At 42.8% G+C, this 20,835-nt stretch overlaps 1 protein-coding gene across 5 annotated transcripts in view; it reads left to right on the top strand.

Moving 5' to 3' along the window:
• Positions 1-20,061, top strand: part of cpeb2 (cytoplasmic polyadenylation element binding protein 2) — a 34,230-nt gene extending 14,169 nt beyond the window's left edge. The window contains exons 4-11 of one of the 5 annotated variants that reach the window (XM_054788602.1): positions 944-992; positions 1,197-1,220; positions 3,134-3,307; positions 7,443-7,532; positions 7,609-7,727; positions 7,803-7,917; positions 7,993-8,174; positions 12,001-20,061. In XM_054788602.1, coding sequence (XP_054644577.1) covers positions 944-992; positions 1,197-1,220; positions 3,134-3,307; positions 7,443-7,532; positions 7,609-7,727; positions 7,803-7,917; positions 7,993-8,174; positions 12,001-12,228 — 981 coding nt within the window. In that variant the 3' untranslated portion in view covers positions 12,229-20,061. Of the gene's footprint in view, positions 1-938; positions 993-1,196; positions 1,221-3,133; positions 3,308-7,442; positions 7,533-7,608; positions 7,728-7,802; positions 7,918-7,992; positions 8,175-12,000 lie in introns of all 5 variants that reach the window. The other 4 variants (XM_054788601.1, XM_054788604.1, XM_054788603.1 and 1 more) reach the window with 4 other exon arrangements.
• Positions 20,062-20,835: the final 774 nt, after the last annotated feature.

The following is a 20,835-nucleotide window of genomic DNA, read 5'->3' as shown; positions in this document are numbered from 1 at the left end:
AGTTACCGCTTGTGGCTCCACATCCACTTCCTCAAACTACGGTGTGGGCCGAGGGTCAAACAGGACGTGCGCACGTTAAGTGCGCGTCAAAAACTAGTGGCGTTGAAGGAAATGTCCATTAACGCGTTAACTTCGACAGCCCAAGTATATACAGTATTTGTATATACATGTATGTTTTTTTTTCCTCTTTCTCTCCAATACAGCACACGTACATGACTACTATTATTCATCACTATTATGTTTTTTTCCTTCTTTAACATTTGATTAATGGTGTTTGCCAGTTTGCAGACCACTTCTTATTTAGTGACAAACCTTCCAACATCAAACAACCCTCCCTTCCTCCTGTACAACATTGTTACTTTTCCTATGAAAAAGAAAGAAGTTGTTATCTATGACAAGTGTACCTCATTTTTAATACACCTACTGTATCAACATGAGACTGGATAATAGTATGTTTGCTTTATGCAAATTGTGGTTATTAAACATTCCCTTTTTTTCAACAGCTCCACACAAAATAAACTTCAATGTGTAAAAAAACAAACACAATGTACAACAAGTAGACATTGGTAAGGTAAACTGTCCGCCACTCAAATATCAATTGTGACTAGCAACACCCACTCACTAAGTGAAATGAAAAGAGGGTGTTCGAAAACTAAATGTGGACAACTTACGAAAAATAGAGTGCTCAACGACAGTCAGTATTTTGCAGAAGTAGGACTGCGCTCATATACTGTAGTGCAGTCAAACTATGACACTCTTTTACAGACATAATTCAAAGCAGGAAGTGGCGAGGGATTACTGTCATGCTAAGTTTGGAATGATTTTTATGATTTAGGTATAAAATTTAGCTATGTGTGCAAGACAAAGCTCTCGGTTGCAAAATACAACGGCAATAATTAAACGTGTGCGTGTTCTCTCTTTTTTTTTTTTTTTGACAGCAAGTCGTGTTGGATGTCCAAACCCAACAGCAGACGGGCTCCTGATGCTCAACGGTAATTATGTCCTCCAAAACATCCACCCAAAGTAGCACATGTGGAAGCCACTGTTTGTGGGTGTTTATGTTTACAAATGTACTGTGCGTGGTACGAGCATAAAAAACGGACTTTGAGGGGGATAGATTGTGCATATTATCATGCGTACAATGAGGAGGATGTGTTGCATGTGTGAAACTTGCATTCTTCTTTCTTTACATGCAGCCAGGAGCTATGGGAGACGTCGAGGTAAACTCCGCTTTCTACTCGTCACGTGGCTTATTTTTGTGGTTTTGTTTTTCATGTGGCACGCTTTGCTGTTCTGAGTCTGCATTCAGCTCACGTTCTCGACGCCGCAATTCTGCAAACACCGATGACTGAAATCCACATCCTACTAATGAGCTGATGAACATGAATTTGCTCGGTGTTCTTGTCGCAGTATACTTAAGGTTCTGTATGTCTTCCGCTCCAAATTACATTTTTTAATGTATAAAATAATAAAAATCCTGACTATAAGTGGCATTTCATTCATACTTTGGCCGGTCCTGTGACTTATGGTCAGGTGTGACTTGTACGTAAAAATATATGATATTGACATGAAGCAAGGAGTGAACATTACCATCCACGGCCGTGAGAGGGCGCTCTAGACTTGTGACAACAACAGTCGTGTGGAATGAGATCGGGAGCTTGGTGAACTTGCTTAGCGCTAGCTTGCTCATTGGACTCGCTGGCTTGTTCCGGTAATTGAGTATGTTCTTGACGCTATTGTGTAGCTGAATAAGTGTTAATGTGTTTGGTCACGGGTGTCCAAAGTACGGCCCGGGGGCCGTTTGGGGCCCGCGACACATTCTAAAAATTTAATTTAACAAGAAAGCAGAAACAAAAAAAACAACAACAGCAGAAATGGAAAAATCAGCGGTAATTTTACATGAATATCATCAAAATATGAAGGGAAAAAAGTTGTAATCTAATGAAACAAGTCGTACTTTCATGAGAATCACATCGTAATATTATGAGTAGCATGAAGTTGAAACATTAAAAAAAGATGTTTTCTTTCAGAGTCGTAATATTATGAGAAACAAACAAAACAACGAATAAAGTTGCAATTTTTGGAAATGAGGTTGCGGAAAAAGTTGTAATGTTATGAGACTAAAGTCTAAATGTTATGGGAATAAAGTCATGATTAAGAGAAGAAAATTTACAGGAAGAAAATTGAAATAATTAGGTGAAAACAGTAGAAATGAAAAAAAATAAAGCTGTCATTTTTGGGGAATATTAAGTAATTATTTTAAAAAATAATATTAAGAGAAACAGTCATATTCTCATGAGGAAAAACGTCACAAAACTCAACCCTCAACCCCCGACGTCACTTCCTGTCCGCCGCCCCACCTCACTCAGCTCCCCTAGCACTGGGACACATTTCCAGCAGCACACATGAGCACGGGTATTATTTATGTCTTATTTTCTGTTATTATGTCTACTATATTGAGCAATAGCAGTGTCAAGGTGACTATAGGGGTGTTATTTCATGTCTAGAGGACTCTAATAATGTTAAAAATGTTGGGTCTGGAACCAATTGACTGGCATAAACGATGGATTACTGTAGTAATTAATTCGGTGACTCATTCCAGAAAACGGTAACAACGTTATTTTTAACACCGTTCCTCCCAAGACTGTTTATTACTTGCCTACTAATTGAAAACAACTGCAAACTCATCACATGAACAAAAAGGAGAGATTGTGGCCCCCTGTTGGATATGTATGGTAATGCTGCAGATTGAATGCGTCATCTTGTTTTGCAAGGATTATCTCATCGTGATCACATTCATTCTTTGGCGAGTCGAATGAGTCAGTCCTCAGAGGAAAGAGTTCAAAATAGTCTGTGGAAAAATGATTTATTGTTTGCTAACTCAGGGTCAAAGCGCCAAAAGAGCTCTTTGTTGTTTATTTTGGTGTCGCAAAAGCTTCCTCATTCATTCACTGATGCTTCCAAATGGATGATTGTGTGCAGTGCCCTGGCGCACATAGAAAATGGATTGTAGATAATCCTCAAGTGCTTGGTCTCACAATCACGCGCCGTGAAATAGCACAATAATATCACCTGACTGCGCTAGACCTTGAGGCGACTCACCTGCTCGGTTTTTATTCTTTTCCACCTGCAGGACGCTCGTCTCTTTTCCCGATCGAGGACAATCTCCTGAATGACGGCCACGGCAACCAGGGTGTCCCAGGAGTGTTGGGCTCCCCCAGCTGCTACCCCCATCAGAACGGGGAACGCATAGAGCGCTTTTCCAGGAAGGTGTTTGTGGGCGGGCTGCCGCCTGATATAGATGAAGGTGAGCAGATATCTGTCATTTCAGGTCTTTTTCGTTGATGATTTTAGTGTTTGATAGGAACACAAAAAGGTCCTGCTATTGCTAACTCTGCCAATGGGGTCATTCATTTGGTTGTGGTTAAAGACGCATGATATGATAGTGATAACCGATAACTTTTTTATATCGACTTTGAAAAAATTTACATTTAACTGTATTTTGTGCACACCTGGAGGTAAGAAGTACTGGAAGAAATGAGGATTTGACCAATTGTACTGTTGATTTGTCCTAAACAAATATTACAACATTACTACTACCTCATCACTACCATCAGGAGAACCAGAGTATAGAGCAGGCGGAGCCACCTGGCATGGCCCAGCAAGATGCACTGTATTCGGGCACACGCTCCGAGCAGCCGGTGTGACGCCACGGAGGTCTCTGGCAAAGCTTTTGCACTTTTCCACCGCCACAACACAACAACGTGGTAGCAATGTGGCGTTTCAGGTGGCTGATAAGGTTTTTTGTGTGCTCCATGGGGTTTTTGTCCCTTATCATGGAGCATTTGGTACAACTGGCACCCAAAATGTCTTCCTCGGAAAGAGAATGCTTTCCAAGTGAGCTCAGGGGAAGTAGAAAAAAGGAACACTTCATTTGCTCACCCGCATAGTACGGGTAATCTTGCCTCGTTTATTTTTTAAATTATCGCCTATCTGAGCTATTTTTATTGTTATCGGGTTTATTGGTATGACGCCATAATTCCCTGGATTACTAATAATTATCAGTGCGAGAATTATCGTGCACCCCTAGTTGTGGTGTTAGCAGAATTACTAATTATTACAAAAGCACAAGCAGGTGATACTGATGGTTCATCACGAAAAATGGGATGTCTGACATATTATCAGCATGACATATATACTGTATATGTATACAGTAATCCCTCATTTATGGTGGTTCATTGATTCTAGAGCCGACTGTAATATGTGAATTTCCGCAAAGAAGGATTCCTTTTTTAATGAATGGAATGTTTTGGTAGTTTGAAGCATAAAAAACCTGTTTATGACCTGCTACTAGGGCTGTCAAAGTTACACAATTTAGTTTGACGCGCAATTAACGTGCGCACGTCCTGTTTGACCCTCAGCCCACGCCGTAGTTTGAGGGAGTAGCGGTGACTGTGGAGCCACAAGGGGGAACAAATATTGAGCAAAAATGGAGAAACAAAAGGGTATTTTGATTGGTAAATTTAGTATCAAAGCCCTGGCATATTGCTCTCACAACAAGACCAAAGGTATTTGTATCTACTGTCGCTGTGATTGGAATTGTCACGGAGTACGACGACTTGCCAGAGAGAAGCGAGAAGGTACTGACGCACTGCCGGTATTTTTTATTGTCATTTATACAGTGGTACCTTGGCATACGAGTGTCCCAACTAACGAGTGTTTTTTAGATGCAAGCCGTCTGTCTCCTGATTTTTTGCTTTGCACTGCGAGCTAAAATTTGGGTTACGAGTTACCGGCAGGCATAGCCAAGGACAGCTGTTTGGGGCCTAACCATATCAATGTGACCATGGTTGAAGAGCTAGCAGCGCCAGCATTAGCTAGCATTAGATAGTCATCATCACATCAGTAAAACATACGTACATTATAGGGATCTAATTGATCTTATTTATTATGTATTGTGTAAAACTATGACAGGAGCAACATCAGATTTAAAGCACTAAATGAATACAGAGCCACAATCCACCAGTACGAGCCTGGACTTGTTTTTCAGAGAGGTTGTGTACCGAACAAATATGCACATTAGCGCTCAGCATTTCCACAGTATCAGCATTTGGGACCAAAAATGAGTTGAAAGAAAAAGGGGAAAAATACAGTATGGTAGTCTTTGGGACAAAGTTAGAAGGTGCCTTCCAGTACCGTCAAGCAAAACCTGTGGGATTTCTAAGTGTATATTATTTTTTGAAATAAAATAATGGCCCATATTTCCAAATTTGATATCCCTTTACATACAATTTGATGTAGTTATCGTTGTAGTTGCGTATCAAATCTTTTACCACAAAGATATTTACATCCCTGCTTATTTTTGATAAAAACATATTTCTAAGTGTGATTAATTATGAGTTAACTACAGACAAAATGTGACTAATCGCAATTAAATATTTTAACTGATTGCCAGCTACCTTCTACATATGGTTTTTAACATTATTACACTGTAAAACATTTTTAGTCCATTCAACTAGAAAACGTTTACTTGCAGCCTTAAATTTGAAATTTTACTCAACTTAAGTGTTTTGACTAACAAACTGACATTTCTGAAGTACGTTTGTTAAGTAAAATGCCTGACTGGGATTTGAAGTCAGGTCTTCCACGCCATAGCTTTAAGTGTTGGCCAAGAAAGCAGACAAACAAATGTCTCTTTCAACTTTTAATTAAGCTGAACTTCAGAAAACGTGCAAACTTAAGTTTAAAATCCAAAACTTGTCAGAGCTCTTTGAGTTAACAAGATTTAGTCATTTGACATAACTAAAATGGGCTGTAGTGTTTTAGGGTGTAGAGCCCTTCAGACATGAAATAACACCCCTATAGTCACCTTTACACTCATATTACCCAATGTAGTAGACATAATAAGAGAATATAAGACACACAGGACATAAATAAAACATAATGTAGACTCACACATGTTATCATTGGGAGGGTTCCTTGTTGCTGTTTGTTTTTTTTACTTCCTGTTCTGAACAGTACTTCGTGTGCTGTCTATTGTCTGATTAATGTAACATTACTGACACCTAGTGACCAGTGTAGAATACTACATATCATCACGTCACTGAATATGTCTTCTGAATCAAACCGGACAGCAACAAGCTCAGTACGTCCACGGTTCGAAACCCTCTGACTGCAAACATGCCATTTGCAATGGCTGCAAAGCGCTGGCCACGCAAAGAGGGGAGGGAGAAAGGCGTCCTCCCGCAACACTTCCACTCTAATATCACACCTCAGGGAGAATGAAGCCACATGCAGCGCCTTGGCACCTTTTCCAGAACTTGCATGTTGCAGTATTTGTCTCATTTTGCAAGAGTTTGTTTGTGAAATGCATCCAGTGGCATCACAGTCAAAGAAGCATCATGCGGGGTCTGCCACCTATATCGATATCGGTTCATATTAGGGATGCTTTGATCAGGGTTTTATGCTGTCGATTCCGATACCGATCACATGGATTAATGATACATTATTTATTTATTTATTTATGATAAGTGCCATTGGCAGTGGTGTCGTATAAAGGGGAAAAGTCAGGACAATTCCAAGGTGCACTGACTGCCATGGGGCCCAAAATATAGGTAATTACTAATAAAAATGAATAATTAATAAAAGGGGCGGGGGAAAACGTGATTTTTTTTTCCCCATGGAGCCCAGAATTCTTGGCTGCAGCCCTGCTACTGGCTATATGATATGAAAAAAGGAATCACCTTAATTTAGACAAAAACATATTTGACTTACTTGTCACTGGTGAAACTTCCAGAGGATGACACACCTTCTTTAAGGAGACTTTGGATGTGAGAGTAGATTGGTGGAGCTCTAGTAGGACTTCCAGGTAAGTAGCAAAGCGCTCGGCGAACCTGCTGAGAAAGGCTGGTCATCTCGCCCGATGAATTGACTTATTTTTCAGGTTATTAGCTTAGCCTTCTGACTGTCACACACATGCGGCCGAGTGTAGGCCACTTAGCTGCGTTAGCTGATCGATCGATCGATCGGAGCATACCTAGTTGATATCTGTAATGAAGTCTGGGACAGTAGCGGATATTGGTAAGAAAGCCAATAATGAGCACCCATTTTCAAGCTAGCCCCGCCAAACAGTCAAAAACAGTACAGCCCTGTCGTCTTACCTCTTCATCCAAAAACCAGGAAGTAGCCGACGAGAAAACATAAATGCGAAAGTTAACACGTTTTTCACTTTTGTTTGACAAATTCTTCTTGTTAAAAAATTGTGCGATCCTGTCCAACGTCTCTGAAAAGGGAGACAAATGGATGGTTGGAACGTGGCGAGTGTTATTTCAGTGTTTTTGACGTATGAACCTGTATTTTTTATGACAGGTTGATAGTCTTTCAAGGATGTCGAACGGTCTTTTATTTTCCGAGTTGAACATTTTCTTCCACTTCCCTTCCAGATGAAATAACCTCCAGCTTCCGCCGCTTTGGTCACCTGGTGGTGGACTGGCCACACAAAGCGGAGAGCAAGTCCTACTTTCCCCCCAAAGGTAGTGAAGGAAAGTGGACGATGGAGATGGACAATATTTCATTTGAATCCTGAGGCTCTTTGTGTGTGTTCCCAAGGATACGCCTTCCTGCTGTTCCAGGAGGAGACGTCAGTGCAGGCGCTGATCGAAGCCTGCATGGAGGAGGACGGCAAGCTCTACCTGTGCGTCTCCAGCCCCACCATCAAGGATAAACCCGTAAGTCCCACAGTACCAGCACTTCCAGAATGCCAGCAGGGTGTGAAGGAGTTCACTTGAGGGTTTGCTTTGCAGGTGCAAATTCGTCCATGGAACCTGAACGACAGTGACTTTGTGATGGACGGATCTCAACCCCTGGATCCCCGCAAGACCATCTTTGTGGGAGGAGTCCCTCGCCCCCTCAGAGCAAGTAAGATCCGCCATTTAGTTTTGTTTTCTTCAAGAAACCAATGATTTTCAATGACTCTCTCTTGTTGCTGACTAGTCGAGTTGGCCATGATTATGGATCGCCTCTACGGCGGCGTCTGCTACGCGGGGATCGACACCGACCCAGAGCTCAAGTACCCCAAAGGGGCGGGGCGGGTGGCCTTCTCCAATCAGCAGAGCTACATCGCCGCCATCAGTGCCAGATTCGTACAGCTGCAGCACGGCGACATTGACAAGCGGGTATGACACAAGGAAATCCTCTTCATCAACATCTTACTTAGTTCTTCCTCACTCAGGTTCCTTGTGAGTCAGAATGTATGGATGAAGTGATACATGAAACAGATCGCTACAAGGATGGAGCAATAGATTCAGTTGTGGGAAAATGGATAGATTGAATAATACATGCATGGCTTGGTAGAAGGATGGATGGCAGAGAGGGGTGGAGGGGGTGGATGGATCGACAGATGGAAATACAGGAGATGTGCAAAGAGATGGTCGGTATGGTAGCTCAACCCTTAGATGGATAGATTGGTACATAAAAAGATACGGGGGGTAGAGAACCGTTGGCTCGGGAGCCAGATGTGGCTCTTTTGATACCTGCCAAAAGAAAGAAAGATAAGGAGTGCGGTGCAAAACTACGCAGCACCAGAAGTTGCATTAATGCTCATAAATATTTTATTTATTATTGCTTAGCTTCAGTATAACAACGTTATTAAAAAGAATACATTCAGAGACTTATTATATTCTAAAATAGTTGGTCTTGCTTAAAAATGCACGCACTTGGTTGTATTGTTATATGGCTCTCACAGAAATACATTTTAAAATATGTGGCTTTTATGGCGCTCTAGCCGAAAAGGTTCTTGGCTCCCGGGGAAAGATGGATGGATAGTTACAGTCATATGAAAAAATGGGGACACGCCCATAAAGCTAACACTTCCAGTCCTCTACACACTGTTGCGTGTGCTATTATTTTTCGGACAAATACACCACATGGAGGCGCTCTTCTTTGACCCCCACTTAAGTTTGATTGACCTGAATCCTTCACACAGTTCGATACACTCTACAAAACATCCACTGCATCTGTAGGGAGTCCAATCACCACCAAATTTGGTACACACCTTTAGGGGACTGACAAGCACATGTGGGTCAAATGTGAGAGTATTTGGTTGCAAAACATCAAGCAAAACATCCTGAAGGGGCACGGGCGGGCCTTACTCATTGTCCATAAGTCAATAATGGCATTTGCATATGGGACTGATGAAAAGATAGGGGAATAAGCAGATGGATACAATAGCTAGGTTGACTGCTGAATAGATCAAAGATAGGATTCGAATTTTGTGGCTTCACTCTATCATGGTTTTTCAAAATATATGAATTAATAAATCATGCTGTTTTCTGGTTGCATACGGCCTATTATTAGTCAAAAAAATAGTTTTGCAAATTTTACGTTGTTATTTTTTTGCCTAAAACCAACGCCAAGCTAAAACTCAACTCTGAACCCGTGACATCACTTCCTGTCCGTCCCATCAATGAGCTCACCTAGCACTGGAACACATTCATAGCAATACAGATGAGCACGGGTTATTTGTGTCTAATATGTCTTATTTCTCTTATTCCGTCTACTATGTTGTGTAATAGGAGTGTAAAGGTGACTTTAGGGATGTTATTTAAAGTGGAGAGGGCTCTAATAATGTTAAAAACTGTATTTAAAAGGTGGTAAACAGGTTTTCTATGTCTTATATGTCTTATTTTCTCGTATGTCTTTCATGTGGGAGAGCTCTAATAATGTTTAAAAAAGCATATTTAGAAGGTGGTAAACTAGCTTTCTATGCTCTAACTACCAAAATGCACTCCTGGTCAAAATGGTAAGAGCAGTTGAAGAAAATGCAAGAATGTCAATTTTGCACTGTTGGATCTAAAGGACATTCTATGTAGAGCTTCAAAATGCAAAAAAAATGGGAGTAAGACAAAAAAATGTTTGAGTAAGCGATTTTTTGCTAACAAGCATTAAAGTGAAGTAAGCTGTTCATCAGCTCATCAAAAGTTTAAAAGCTTAAAAAAAACCCTGAAACCTCTTTTAAATAGAAATAAAATGTTCCAAAAATGTCTCAGTAATGAGTAGCGGTGTCATTCTGGTTAATCAGCTCAACAACAGTTTTGGCCATGCTTGATGCCAGTGTTCCCAGGAGGCTAGTGGGAATGTTGCTCCAGATGGTGAAGATGGCTTCATGGAGGGCATCCACTGTCTGGAACTCATTTTTGTGAACTGGATTTAGATCGGGGACCGCACAGTGGTCTAGTGGTTAGCACGTTGGCCAATACAGGAACAGCCTGGAGATCGGGAAGACCTGGGTTCTCCCCGTGTGCGCGTGGGTTTTCTCCGGGCACTCCGGCTTCCTCCCACATTCCCAAAAACATGCAACTCTAAATTGTCCATAGGTATGAATGTGAGTGTGAATGGTTGTTTGTCTATATGTGCCCTGCGATTGGCTGGCCACCAGTCCAGGGTGTACCCCGCCTGTCGCCCGAAGTCAGCTGGGATGTAAATATATATATATACATATATATATAAACTCCTGATCAAAATCTTAAGACCAGTTGAGAAATGGCTAGAATTTGCATTTTGCACATTTGGATCTTAATGAGGTTTTAAGTAGAGCTACAATATGCAAAAACAAGGGGGAGTGAGACAAAAAGCATTTTGAAAAAGTAATTTATTGAAAACAACAATTAAACTGAAATACGCTGTTATATCAGTTTAGGACCACAGGCTATAAAAGACACAGTCATGCCCTCCTGATGGCTAAAGCTAAGAAGCTTTCTCTTTTTGAACGTGGTGGGATTGTGGAGATGCATAAGCAAGGCCTCTCGTGCCATTGCTGCTGAGGTTGGGTGCAGTAAATCAGTCATTCTACATTTTTTGAAAGATCCTGAGCATTATGGAACAAAAAAGTCAAGTGGTAGACCCAAAAAAATCACACCTGCACTGAGCCGGAGGATCCGATTGGCTGTCCATCAAGACACAGGGCGGTCTTCCACCCAAATTAAGGCCCTTACTGGTGCCGACTGCAGCGCAATAACCATCAGACAGCATCTGCGGGAAAAGGGTTAAAAAAAAAAAACAAATTCAAAGACCTCGTCTCCTTCAACGCCACAAAAGTACCCATTTAGACTTTGCAAGGGAGCATCAAACATGGGACATTGAAAGGTGGAAAAAAGTTTTATTCTCTGATGAGAAAAAATGTAAACTTGACGGTCCAGATGGCTTCCAACGTTACTGGCGGAGGAGATCCCACCTGAGATGTTTTCTACCCGGCACAGTGGAGGGGGGTCCATCACGATCTGGGGTGCTTTTTCATTCAGTGGAACACTGGAGCTTCAGGTGGTGCAGGGTCGTCAAACGGTGGATGCTTGCGTGCAGATGTTGCAGCGGGCATCCCTCATGACTGAGGGCCCTCGTCTGTGTGGTAACAGCTGGGTTCTTCAACAGGACAACGCTGCAGTTCACAATGCTCGCTTGACCAAAGACTTCTTCAGGGAGAATAACATCACTCTTTTGGACCATCCTGCATGTTCCCCTCATTTAAATCCCAGAGAACATTTGGGGATGGATGGCAAGGGAAGTTTATAAAAATGGCTATCAGTTCCAAACAGTTGATGCCCTTGGTGAAGCCATCTTCACCACTTGGAGCAATGTTCCCACTAGCCTCCTGGAAACACTCGCATCAAGCATGCCCAAAGCCATTTTTGACGTGATGAACAAGAAGGGTGGAGCTACTCATTACTGAGTCCTACTGAGAACACTTTTTGTTCTGGTTTGAAGAGTTTTTTGTTATTTTTTATGCGATGATCGAGGGATTACTGTATATACTGTAGCCCGATGAATAGAATTGTTACATACTGTACATTGATGGATGAAAGGCTAGATAGCTGAAAGGATAGCTAGATAAGTGGATGATGGCAGAAGAGAGATGGAAGGATGGACGTCTCAGTGGCTTCCCCATGTACCATAAATGTTTTCTTACATGTTCCACAAATGTCTTCCTATTATGCTCGGGTGTTGCAGGTGGAGGTGAAGCCATATGTGCTGGACGACCAACTGTGCGACGAGTGCCAGGGCGCTCGCTGTGGCGGGAAGTTTGCGCCCTTCTTTTGCGCCAACGTCACCTGCCTGCAGTACTACTGCGAGTTCTGCTGGGCCAACATCCACTCGCGCGCCGGCCGGGAGTTCCACAAGCCACTGGTCAAAGAGGGTGCAGACCGCCCACGCCAGATCCACTTTCGCTGGAACTAAGAGGTGCACGGACGGGTCTGCCGATCAGTAGAAGCCCCTTAACACTCAACAGTGTGTCATCCATTCTAGATAGCGCTTTCGCTTTTGTAGCAGCCACAAGCCTCGTTTCTCCACCACCTTCACGTCTCAGGCTCTGGCGACGACTCCTTTTGTGGTACGGTCATCTTTTTCTTAAGAGGAGATTTTCCACAAAAGAAATTGAGTTTTATACATTTTTTGAAATTATTATTTTTGTATGTGAGATGAGAGGAAGATGTTTGTGCATGAGGGGGGAGGAGCCAGTCTACTAGTGCGCTCGCTGCTAGCCACTCCCAAGTGAGTGTCCAGCAAGGTCGCCTGCCAAGGACACTAACCAAAGGTAGCAAAAATGATAGGAAGCAGACAGCTGACACACTTTTAAAAACGCAAAACTACCGACCGTCAGCATCTTTTACACATGAATCCTGAATCAGAGCCGTAACAGAAGATGCTTGCCTGTTTAGCAGTCAAGCGGGATATTGCTGCAACAGTGTACGCTACAGCGACGCGGCATCGCGGCATCCTGCAACTTGATGATAGCGCCTGGTGTGACGTCTGAAATGTAGTGGAACCTCTGTTTTTGTGAATAATTCGTTCCCAAAAGTCTGAAGAAAACGGAAACCTACAAAAACAGGCAATTTTTCTCGTAGGAAATCATGTCAATCCAATGAACTTGTTCTGGGCACCCAAAAACATGAACAAAAATACATTTTATACAGAATAATTATAGTTTTACATGCAAAAACCATGGCTTCCCGTGGAACTCTCCCATGGAGCTCTTACAGGATCGGTTTGTCGCCGAGTGTCAAGAGAATTGGCAGCTCCAAGTCTGAGTCCATGGTTCCCGCCCGGAAAAGGGTGGAGTGCCATCTCCGGGTCGGGGATGAGATCGTTCCCCGACCTGTTCATGATTGTTCATGAGTGAGGGAAGGGCGGAACGCGAGATGACAGGCGGATTGCAGTGATGCGGACACTGCATCTGTCCGTTGTGGGGAGGAGGGAGCTTTTAGTAGCGGGAGCTGAGCCGAGTAGTGACCGAAAGCACAAGATCCGGTTACAAGCGGCCGAAATGAGTTTTCTCCATAGGGTGACTGTGCTCTCCCTTAGAGATAAGGTGAGAAGCACTGTCATCAGGGAGGGAGAAACTCTGCATTGAGAGGAACCAACTCCCGGACGACTCCCTGGCGAGGTGTTCGGGGCACGTCCGACCGACGGGTAGGAGGCCTAGGAGAAGACCCAGAACGGGAGCTTGATGAAGCAGCCCGGGAGAGAGGGAAGACTGCGCTTCTCTGCTAAGGCTGCTGCCCCTGCAACCCGACCTGGGATAAGCAGAAGGCGATGGATTGATGGAAAACAATGCAGAGAAATTATAAATCGATTGGCTGGAACTTATTGTCGATGCGGACGTCTCGTACATCCTGGCAAGATGGAATTCAATAGTGCCCCAGGACGGGTTATTTAGAACTCAGCAACGTGTAGGGTGCTTTGTTTGGGTGCGCCTCTTCACGGAACAGTGGAGCACAGGACAAACGGACTAGTTTTTCAGGTGCGATACGGTCAGAAAACACAGGCAAAACTTTGAAATCCGAATCATTGGAAAACCGGGGCGAGGTTTGGACAGTGACAACATGTCGGCAGAAGCGAGTATCAGATGTTACGCTTCCAACACAGGCGGACTCCCCCCCTCTGTTACGACTCTGACACTACCTCCACTCGACTCGTACTGTGTTTGTGCCGTTTACAGTACATCCGACTGTGACTGTAAAACACAAGGCGGAATACCCCTTCTTTCCGTTTAGCGACTAAAGATGCAATGATACCTCTGAACGCTCGGCCCGGTTCCTGCTCACTGTATTCTTCAACATTTATACACAACAAGCTACTTTAGGAACGTTGCTGCTACTGAGAAATACAAAATATATTCGAGTAGTTGTGTAGATCAAATATTTAATGCCGTTTAAAAAGCAAACTTGTGTAAAGAAAAAAAGAAATGCAGTGATGCACTTCTGACCTCCGATGCCAGGGTAGGGGGCGCATGCTTGGAATCAGCATGCGGGAAGTGAGGAGCGATGAAAGAAAAACAACGAAGAAGAAGAAAAGACAAATCAGCTGTAAGTAGCATGAACATGACGGGCGTGGCTTTGAAAACCCGAGCGAGAGAATAAGAAGAATTTGGAAAAAGCAGACTTATTTATACTTGCATGCGTTGATGTTTCTCTGTCGTTCCAGCCGTTGACAACAAAAGCGTGATTCTGCTGTAGACTTTTAGTGGACGCCGTGGTGGCTTGTGTGGCAACAAAAACAAAAAGCGGTGTTCAGTGGTTGTGTGCGTGCGTGTGTTGTCGTCCATGTGCCGTGTGCGTGCGTGCGTGTTTGTGTATAGACCGAGGCTCTGGTTATTAACCAACATCGCCCGCGGGGGAGTGTATTGTTTCCGATTCTGAAAATATTACGGGACAATCGCTGTTGGAGCTCCGCCCCCGCTGGTCTACCTGCTACTGTACTGTAAGTGTGTCGTCATGGTTTACCGGTTAACACTTGATTTACTTCTTGATAATTGTTTGTCGACTACTTCCCCTCACTGGACCTCCCTGATTGCTTTTGAAGAAAATGTTATGCACTACTTTTCTATACCCCCCTCCCACCCCAACCCCCGTCACCGCAATGGTTCTTAGTCACCCTGAAATGATTGAAGTGCAGATTCTCTTATTTATTGTTTGTTCAAGGTGTGTGAAGCTGTTGGTCTTATGTTGTCTGTATGATTGGACAAGGAATTCGATGACACGCTGTCGGAACCTGCAGAGATGTTTACAAGGATCTTCTATTCTGTGTACTGTATCGTTCAATATAGTTAGTGGGAGGTGAAATGGAAATCCCACGCTCGTGATTGTTACGTTATTGAGGTAGCGTGGTGTTAAAATGAACGTGGGATCATCTTTCTTGATTGACGATGTCGTCCTGGGTATTGGCGGAAAAAAACCTGACAGGAATATCACGGATGAGCTGTTTGCAAAAAACGCACACAATTTCTGCTACAGCAGGGGTGTCCAAATGTGAAAAATGAAAGGATGCAACTTTTAAAAACTGCATCTCAGCTTTGTCGTATACAGTAGTCCCTCGTTTATCACGGTTCCATGACGATAAATGCCTTTCAACGCCGATCACAAAAGCCGATCACCTGTGGCTAGCACTATTGCACCCCCAGCGATCCTTTCCTGCCCGAACTAACGTCTTGGGCAGTGTCGCCCTCCCACTTTCCCTCAAAACAAAAGCGGTCATGTCTGCCGTGCCAACACATCTTGCGGGGCTGAAAAGCTTTCATACGGATATTGTGAGATTTGGAGGATCAGTCCGCACCCCTTTATTTTTTTTAATTACCTATTTTTTGGCCCCCCTGGCAGTCAAGGTCACTTGCCCTGACTTTTCCCCTTTATAAAGCAGCCCTGGCCAAAAGAACTCATTATAAATACATTGAAAAATGTATCATTAATCCATGTGATGGGTCTGATCGGAGCATCCCTAGTCTCAGTGTTAATAAATACAATATTTTCATAGATAGAGCATACAAAAGCTGTTTATGACTTTCTAAATGCGGGTTTTAACATGACTAGAGCCCCGTAGACATGAAGTAACACTCCAACAGTCACTTTTACACTCCACCTGCCTTTGTTTACATCACATTGCGCAGGCTATGGGATCAGTGCAGGGACATAACAGACGGCCAGTGCTAGCATAGCAAGCTAAAATCAAAGTGGAGAAGGAGGACAAAAAAAGACAAAAACTTACCACTTCCACACGGAATGAGAGGATTACCTTCTTTTCCACTCGATCTCAGCCATTGCATGTGCGCCACCACCAGTCTCAGGATACCGCAATACTACACATACAGTCACTGGGAGTGATACTCAAACTGCGATATAGCCAGGGATTACTGCAGGTGAAAAAGCCTTTTATTAGTATCAACTTTACTCGCTTCCCCAGTTTTGCTGTCGTTTTTTTTTTTTATATGAACTGTTCTTCTCTTAAAATTATGACTTTATTCCCATAATATTTTGACTTTATTCCTGTAATAGCTTTACTTTTTCCTCAACCTAATTTTCCAAAAAACTACATGTTACAACTTTTATAAAGTAACCATTTTTTCTTTAATATTTCAAGTCTATGTTACTACGTTTTTATGTTACTAACTTTTTTTCTTAATATTTTGACGTCAACGATGTAAAATGACAGCTAATTTTCCAAATAATTGTACATTTTCTTCTCGTGATTATGACTTTTTGATTTTGACGTTATTCTCGGACTATTATAACTTTTTCTCCAACGTAAATTTCCAAAATGTACAACTTTATTTGTTGTTCTGTTTGTTTCCCATAATAATATTACAACGTTAAAAAAAGTAACTTTTTCTTTAATATTGCAACTAAAATGACATTATTTTTCCTCATAATATTACATTATTCTTGAAGACTAACAAATTTCCGCTTTTAATATTTGGACTTTATTCTTGTAAAATTACTACTGTTTTTTTTCCATTTTTGCTGTTTTCTTGTTAAATTCTATTTTTAGAATGTTCCACGGGCCAATTAAACAACAGCCGTGGGCAGCATTCGGCCCTTTTGGACACCCCTGTGCTACACGGACAATATTGAGCAAGTCCAGGAACTTTGCAAGTCCAGTAACAACCGTCACCTTTTGTTGTGTCCACCATCGCGCGCGTTAATCATCGTGGGAAGCGCCTTGAACGCCTTCTGTTTAGCATCTAACCCACAGCACTGCTGAATAAACCCTGACCAAGTTCATTATGTGCTGATATCTACAAATCACACGGTGTCCGATCATCACCATCGTTATCGCTGAGTGCAAGGTTTTATTTGCCACAATTTGTCATGAACTTAACATTGTACAGTTGTCTTTTGACGTGACGTGGCGAAAAGTAAGCACGTTCGGAGCGTACCTCAACTTCAAACTTTGACTCCTGTGTCAGTTTTTTTAGTCAGCAGGTTCGGAGAACGTGTCATGTTCTCGTGACGTCCTGTTGTTGAATCTCGTCACCTGTAACACTTGACTGGCGTGCTTTTTATTTCCGTCCTCTGTGCTTTGACTTTGTTCTGTGTGTGTCTGTTTTTGTAAAAGAAAAATAAATCATATTTATTTTCACTATTTTTGTAGACAAAATAACTATTTGATTTTGATTGTATTTTTCTATTTCAATATGACCATTATACCGTTTATCCGCCCCCGCCCCGCCCCGCCCCGCCCCGCCCCGCCCCTCCAGTGCTGAATTATTTTGTTCCCGGGCAATACAAAGAATCCGCTCACATCCACGATGTATTTGATATGACTCTTATTTTCATACACACTTGACATTTCACTTGAAGGCGAGGCAAGAGGAAGGTTTTATTCTATTCTTGGAAGACACTTGAGATTCTGCCGCTTTGAAACTTGAATATAACACATTTTGAAAGGCTGACTAACCTCGAATCTGTGTTGTGATGTGCAATACTGTTTCTAATGTTTGTATAAAAGTACCAATTACAGTGTAAACCTTTTTAAGATGCAGATTTATTTTTTTCATTGCATATTTTGCAGATTTCTGATCCACAGTGTCATTTTTTTACTGTCTGGATGAAAAAAGAAAAAAAATAAGACCCCGTTTTTTCATTGCAACTATTTTTAAACCCAGATATCTTTGTACTGATGTAAATGATTGTAGTTATTTTGGATAGTGTTTTGCTAACAAAAGGAGAGACTTTTTTCATGCATATTTCTATTTGATTTTCACCTTATATCAAATCACCTTTTTATTTCACCCGATAATAGCAGGATTCCTGGAACTCCTCTTTTGTGTCATTTGTATGATTTTGTATTTGTATACGAGAAAACACGATATGGTATGTGTCATTTTTAAGGAAAAGTGCACTTTCTTTTCAATTTTGCCCAGCATCTACAATACTTATGTGAGACATGAACACACGTCTCTTTTCTGTGTGTTCTAAAGATATAAAAACAACAAAAAAGAGGCAGCTAAGCCTTCTGAAAAAACCTCCAAAAGCACCAACAACGCTCCATTTACATAACGTGACCTGCACGTTAACCGAGCTATAGCAACATTGTTATTATTATTGTTGTGATTGTTACGCCGAACAACTATGTTACTGGCGTAGTGACACCACGCCGGCTAGCTACTCGCCTTCTCGCGACTAGCTACACCACACACTCGCTCACAATGCCGAACGCTAACGCCACATATTGGTTTTAGTTTTTCAGTTTGGAAAAGTTAACTCTGGGTGTAGCGTTCCTTTCTATGTTGCTATGTGAAATCAATGCGCCCAGGAAACAAGTTCCGCTAATGTTTAAAATGCTCAAAATAGGGCAAAATACTGTAAGTGTTACGACATGCTCACAGCAAGGACATAAAACCTTGTGGGAGGTTTTTGGTGTTTTAATGGCGGGCTTTATAGGCGAAATAGGTGTGTCCCATTACATGCCTCCTCCTAGCTGTTTTTATATTTTTAGAACGCACAGAAAAGACAAAAGACGTGTGTTGATGTCTCACATAAAGATTGTGGATGATGGGCAAAATTCCATTAAAAAATGCACTTTTCCTTTAAGATGGCAATTGCAGAGAAATGATTTGAATTCTTTTAAAGCTAAATAGTTCTCATTTTTCCAAATCAGAGTTTGCGTACAGGCTCTCAAAAGTGGATGAAGGGGTGTTTGGATCATAATTATTTCTGAATGGATCTTTAATATGCTGAAATGAATATGGTGTTTATTTTTATTTGGGGTTGTTTTGTATTGAACTCGTGTGTTGATTGCAATCTTTTTTGTTCGTTTCAGTTCACTTCCTAAATAAAGGCCCGTTCTGTTTGGACACATCATGGCAGCTTTTCTTTTGTTACACACATACGACTGCGCCGGTAGCAGCCTCCTCGATGGATGACAATCAGCCATGAATGCGAAGATAAATGGATTGTAGAGACATGCGGTGGGTATCGCCAGACTTAGCAATCGGTTGCCAGTGCGTCTGTAAACCGACGCGAGAGCCTGTGCGTTACTGAGCCTGGGCATTACTGAAGACAAGTCCAAGAGGTTCTGGCAAACCATCCGACGCCTCAGAAAGGGGAAGCAGTGCCAGGTCGACACTGTTTACAACGGGGACGGAGGTCTGCTGACCTCAACCGAGGATATAGTTGGACGGTGGAAGGAATACATTGAGGCTCTTCTCAATCCCACTGACACAACTTCCATTGAGGGAGCAGAGTCGGACATCTTTGTTGACATGTCGAGTGACTGTCTTGGTTAACACATCTCTTCAACATTGCGTGGAAGTTGGGAACTGTGCCAGACCAGGGTGATGATCTCCCTATTCAAGAGGGGTGAGTGGAGGGTGTGTTCCAACTGTAGGGGGATGACACTCCTCAGCCTCCCTGGGAAAGTCTATCCCAGGGTGCTGGAGAGAAGGATCGTCAAACCTATAGTTAGTCAAACCTCAGCTACAGGAAGTGCAATGTGGTTTTTGTTTTGGTCATGCAACACTGGACCAGCTCTACACGCTTGCAAGGGTACTGGAGGTTTGCCCAACCGGTACACATGTGCTTTGTGGACTCGGAAAAGGCATTTAACCATGTCCCTTGTGATGTCCATTTGGTCCTTGTACAACAGTTCGCATTGCCAGCAGTAAGTCGAGGCTATTCCCAGTGAATGTTGGTCTCAAGGCTGCCCTTTGTCAGTGATTCTGTTCATAAGTTTTATAGACAGAATTTTTAGCCACAGCCAAGGCGTTGAGGGGGTCCAGTTTGGGGGCCTTAGGATGTTATCTCTGCTCTTGGCAGATGATGTGGGGTGGTTCGCAGCTGAGTGTGAAGCTTCTGGGATGAGACCCAGCACCTCCAAATCTGAGTCCAGAATAGGGTGGATTGCACGCTTCGGGTTGGGAGCGAGGTCTTGCCCCAGGTGGAGGAGTTCAAGTATCTCCGCGTCTTGTTCACGAGTGAGGGAAGGCTGAAGCGTGAAATCGAACGTGGATCAGTGCATCGTCTGGCTGTACCGGACCGTTGTGGTGAGGAGAGAGCCGAGCGAGAAGGCAAAGTTCTCAATTTACTGGTCAACCTATGTTCCCACCCTTACCTAAGGTCATGACCTCTGGATCGTGACCGAAAGTATGAGTTTCCTCCGTAGGGTGGCCGGATTCAACCTGGGAGAGTCGGTCATTCGGAAGGGAAGTCACCTTGGTAAGAGGAGCCAGTCGAGGGGGCCAGTCCGGATGCCTACTGGACACTTCCCTGGTGAGGTGTTCCAGTCATGCCCAGCCAGGAGGAGGCCCCAGGGAAGATCTTATACATGCTGGAGAGATTATGTCTCACAGGTGAGGCAGGTAGAGGTGGAAGAGGTGGCTGCACACCAGGAAGTCCGGACCACCGGGAAGTCTGGACATTCCTCCTGAGACTGCTGCAACCGTAAGCAATCCGGACTCAGATATGCAGAAAAAAATGGATGAAGTTCAAAGTGTAGTGAATTTTTTTTTATCCCCATCTAGAGGCAGAGAAGAGATCTACAACTGATCTTAACACCTTAACATTACATCAC

The sequence above is a fragment of the Dunckerocampus dactyliophorus genome, chromosome 10, assembly GCF_027744805.1.
Source record: "Dunckerocampus dactyliophorus isolate RoL2022-P2 chromosome 10, RoL_Ddac_1.1, whole genome shotgun sequence".
Classification (NCBI taxonomy): Eukaryota; Metazoa; Chordata; class Actinopteri; order Syngnathiformes; family Syngnathidae; genus Dunckerocampus; species Dunckerocampus dactyliophorus.
This window is presented reverse-complemented; position numbering and strand designations above follow the sequence as displayed.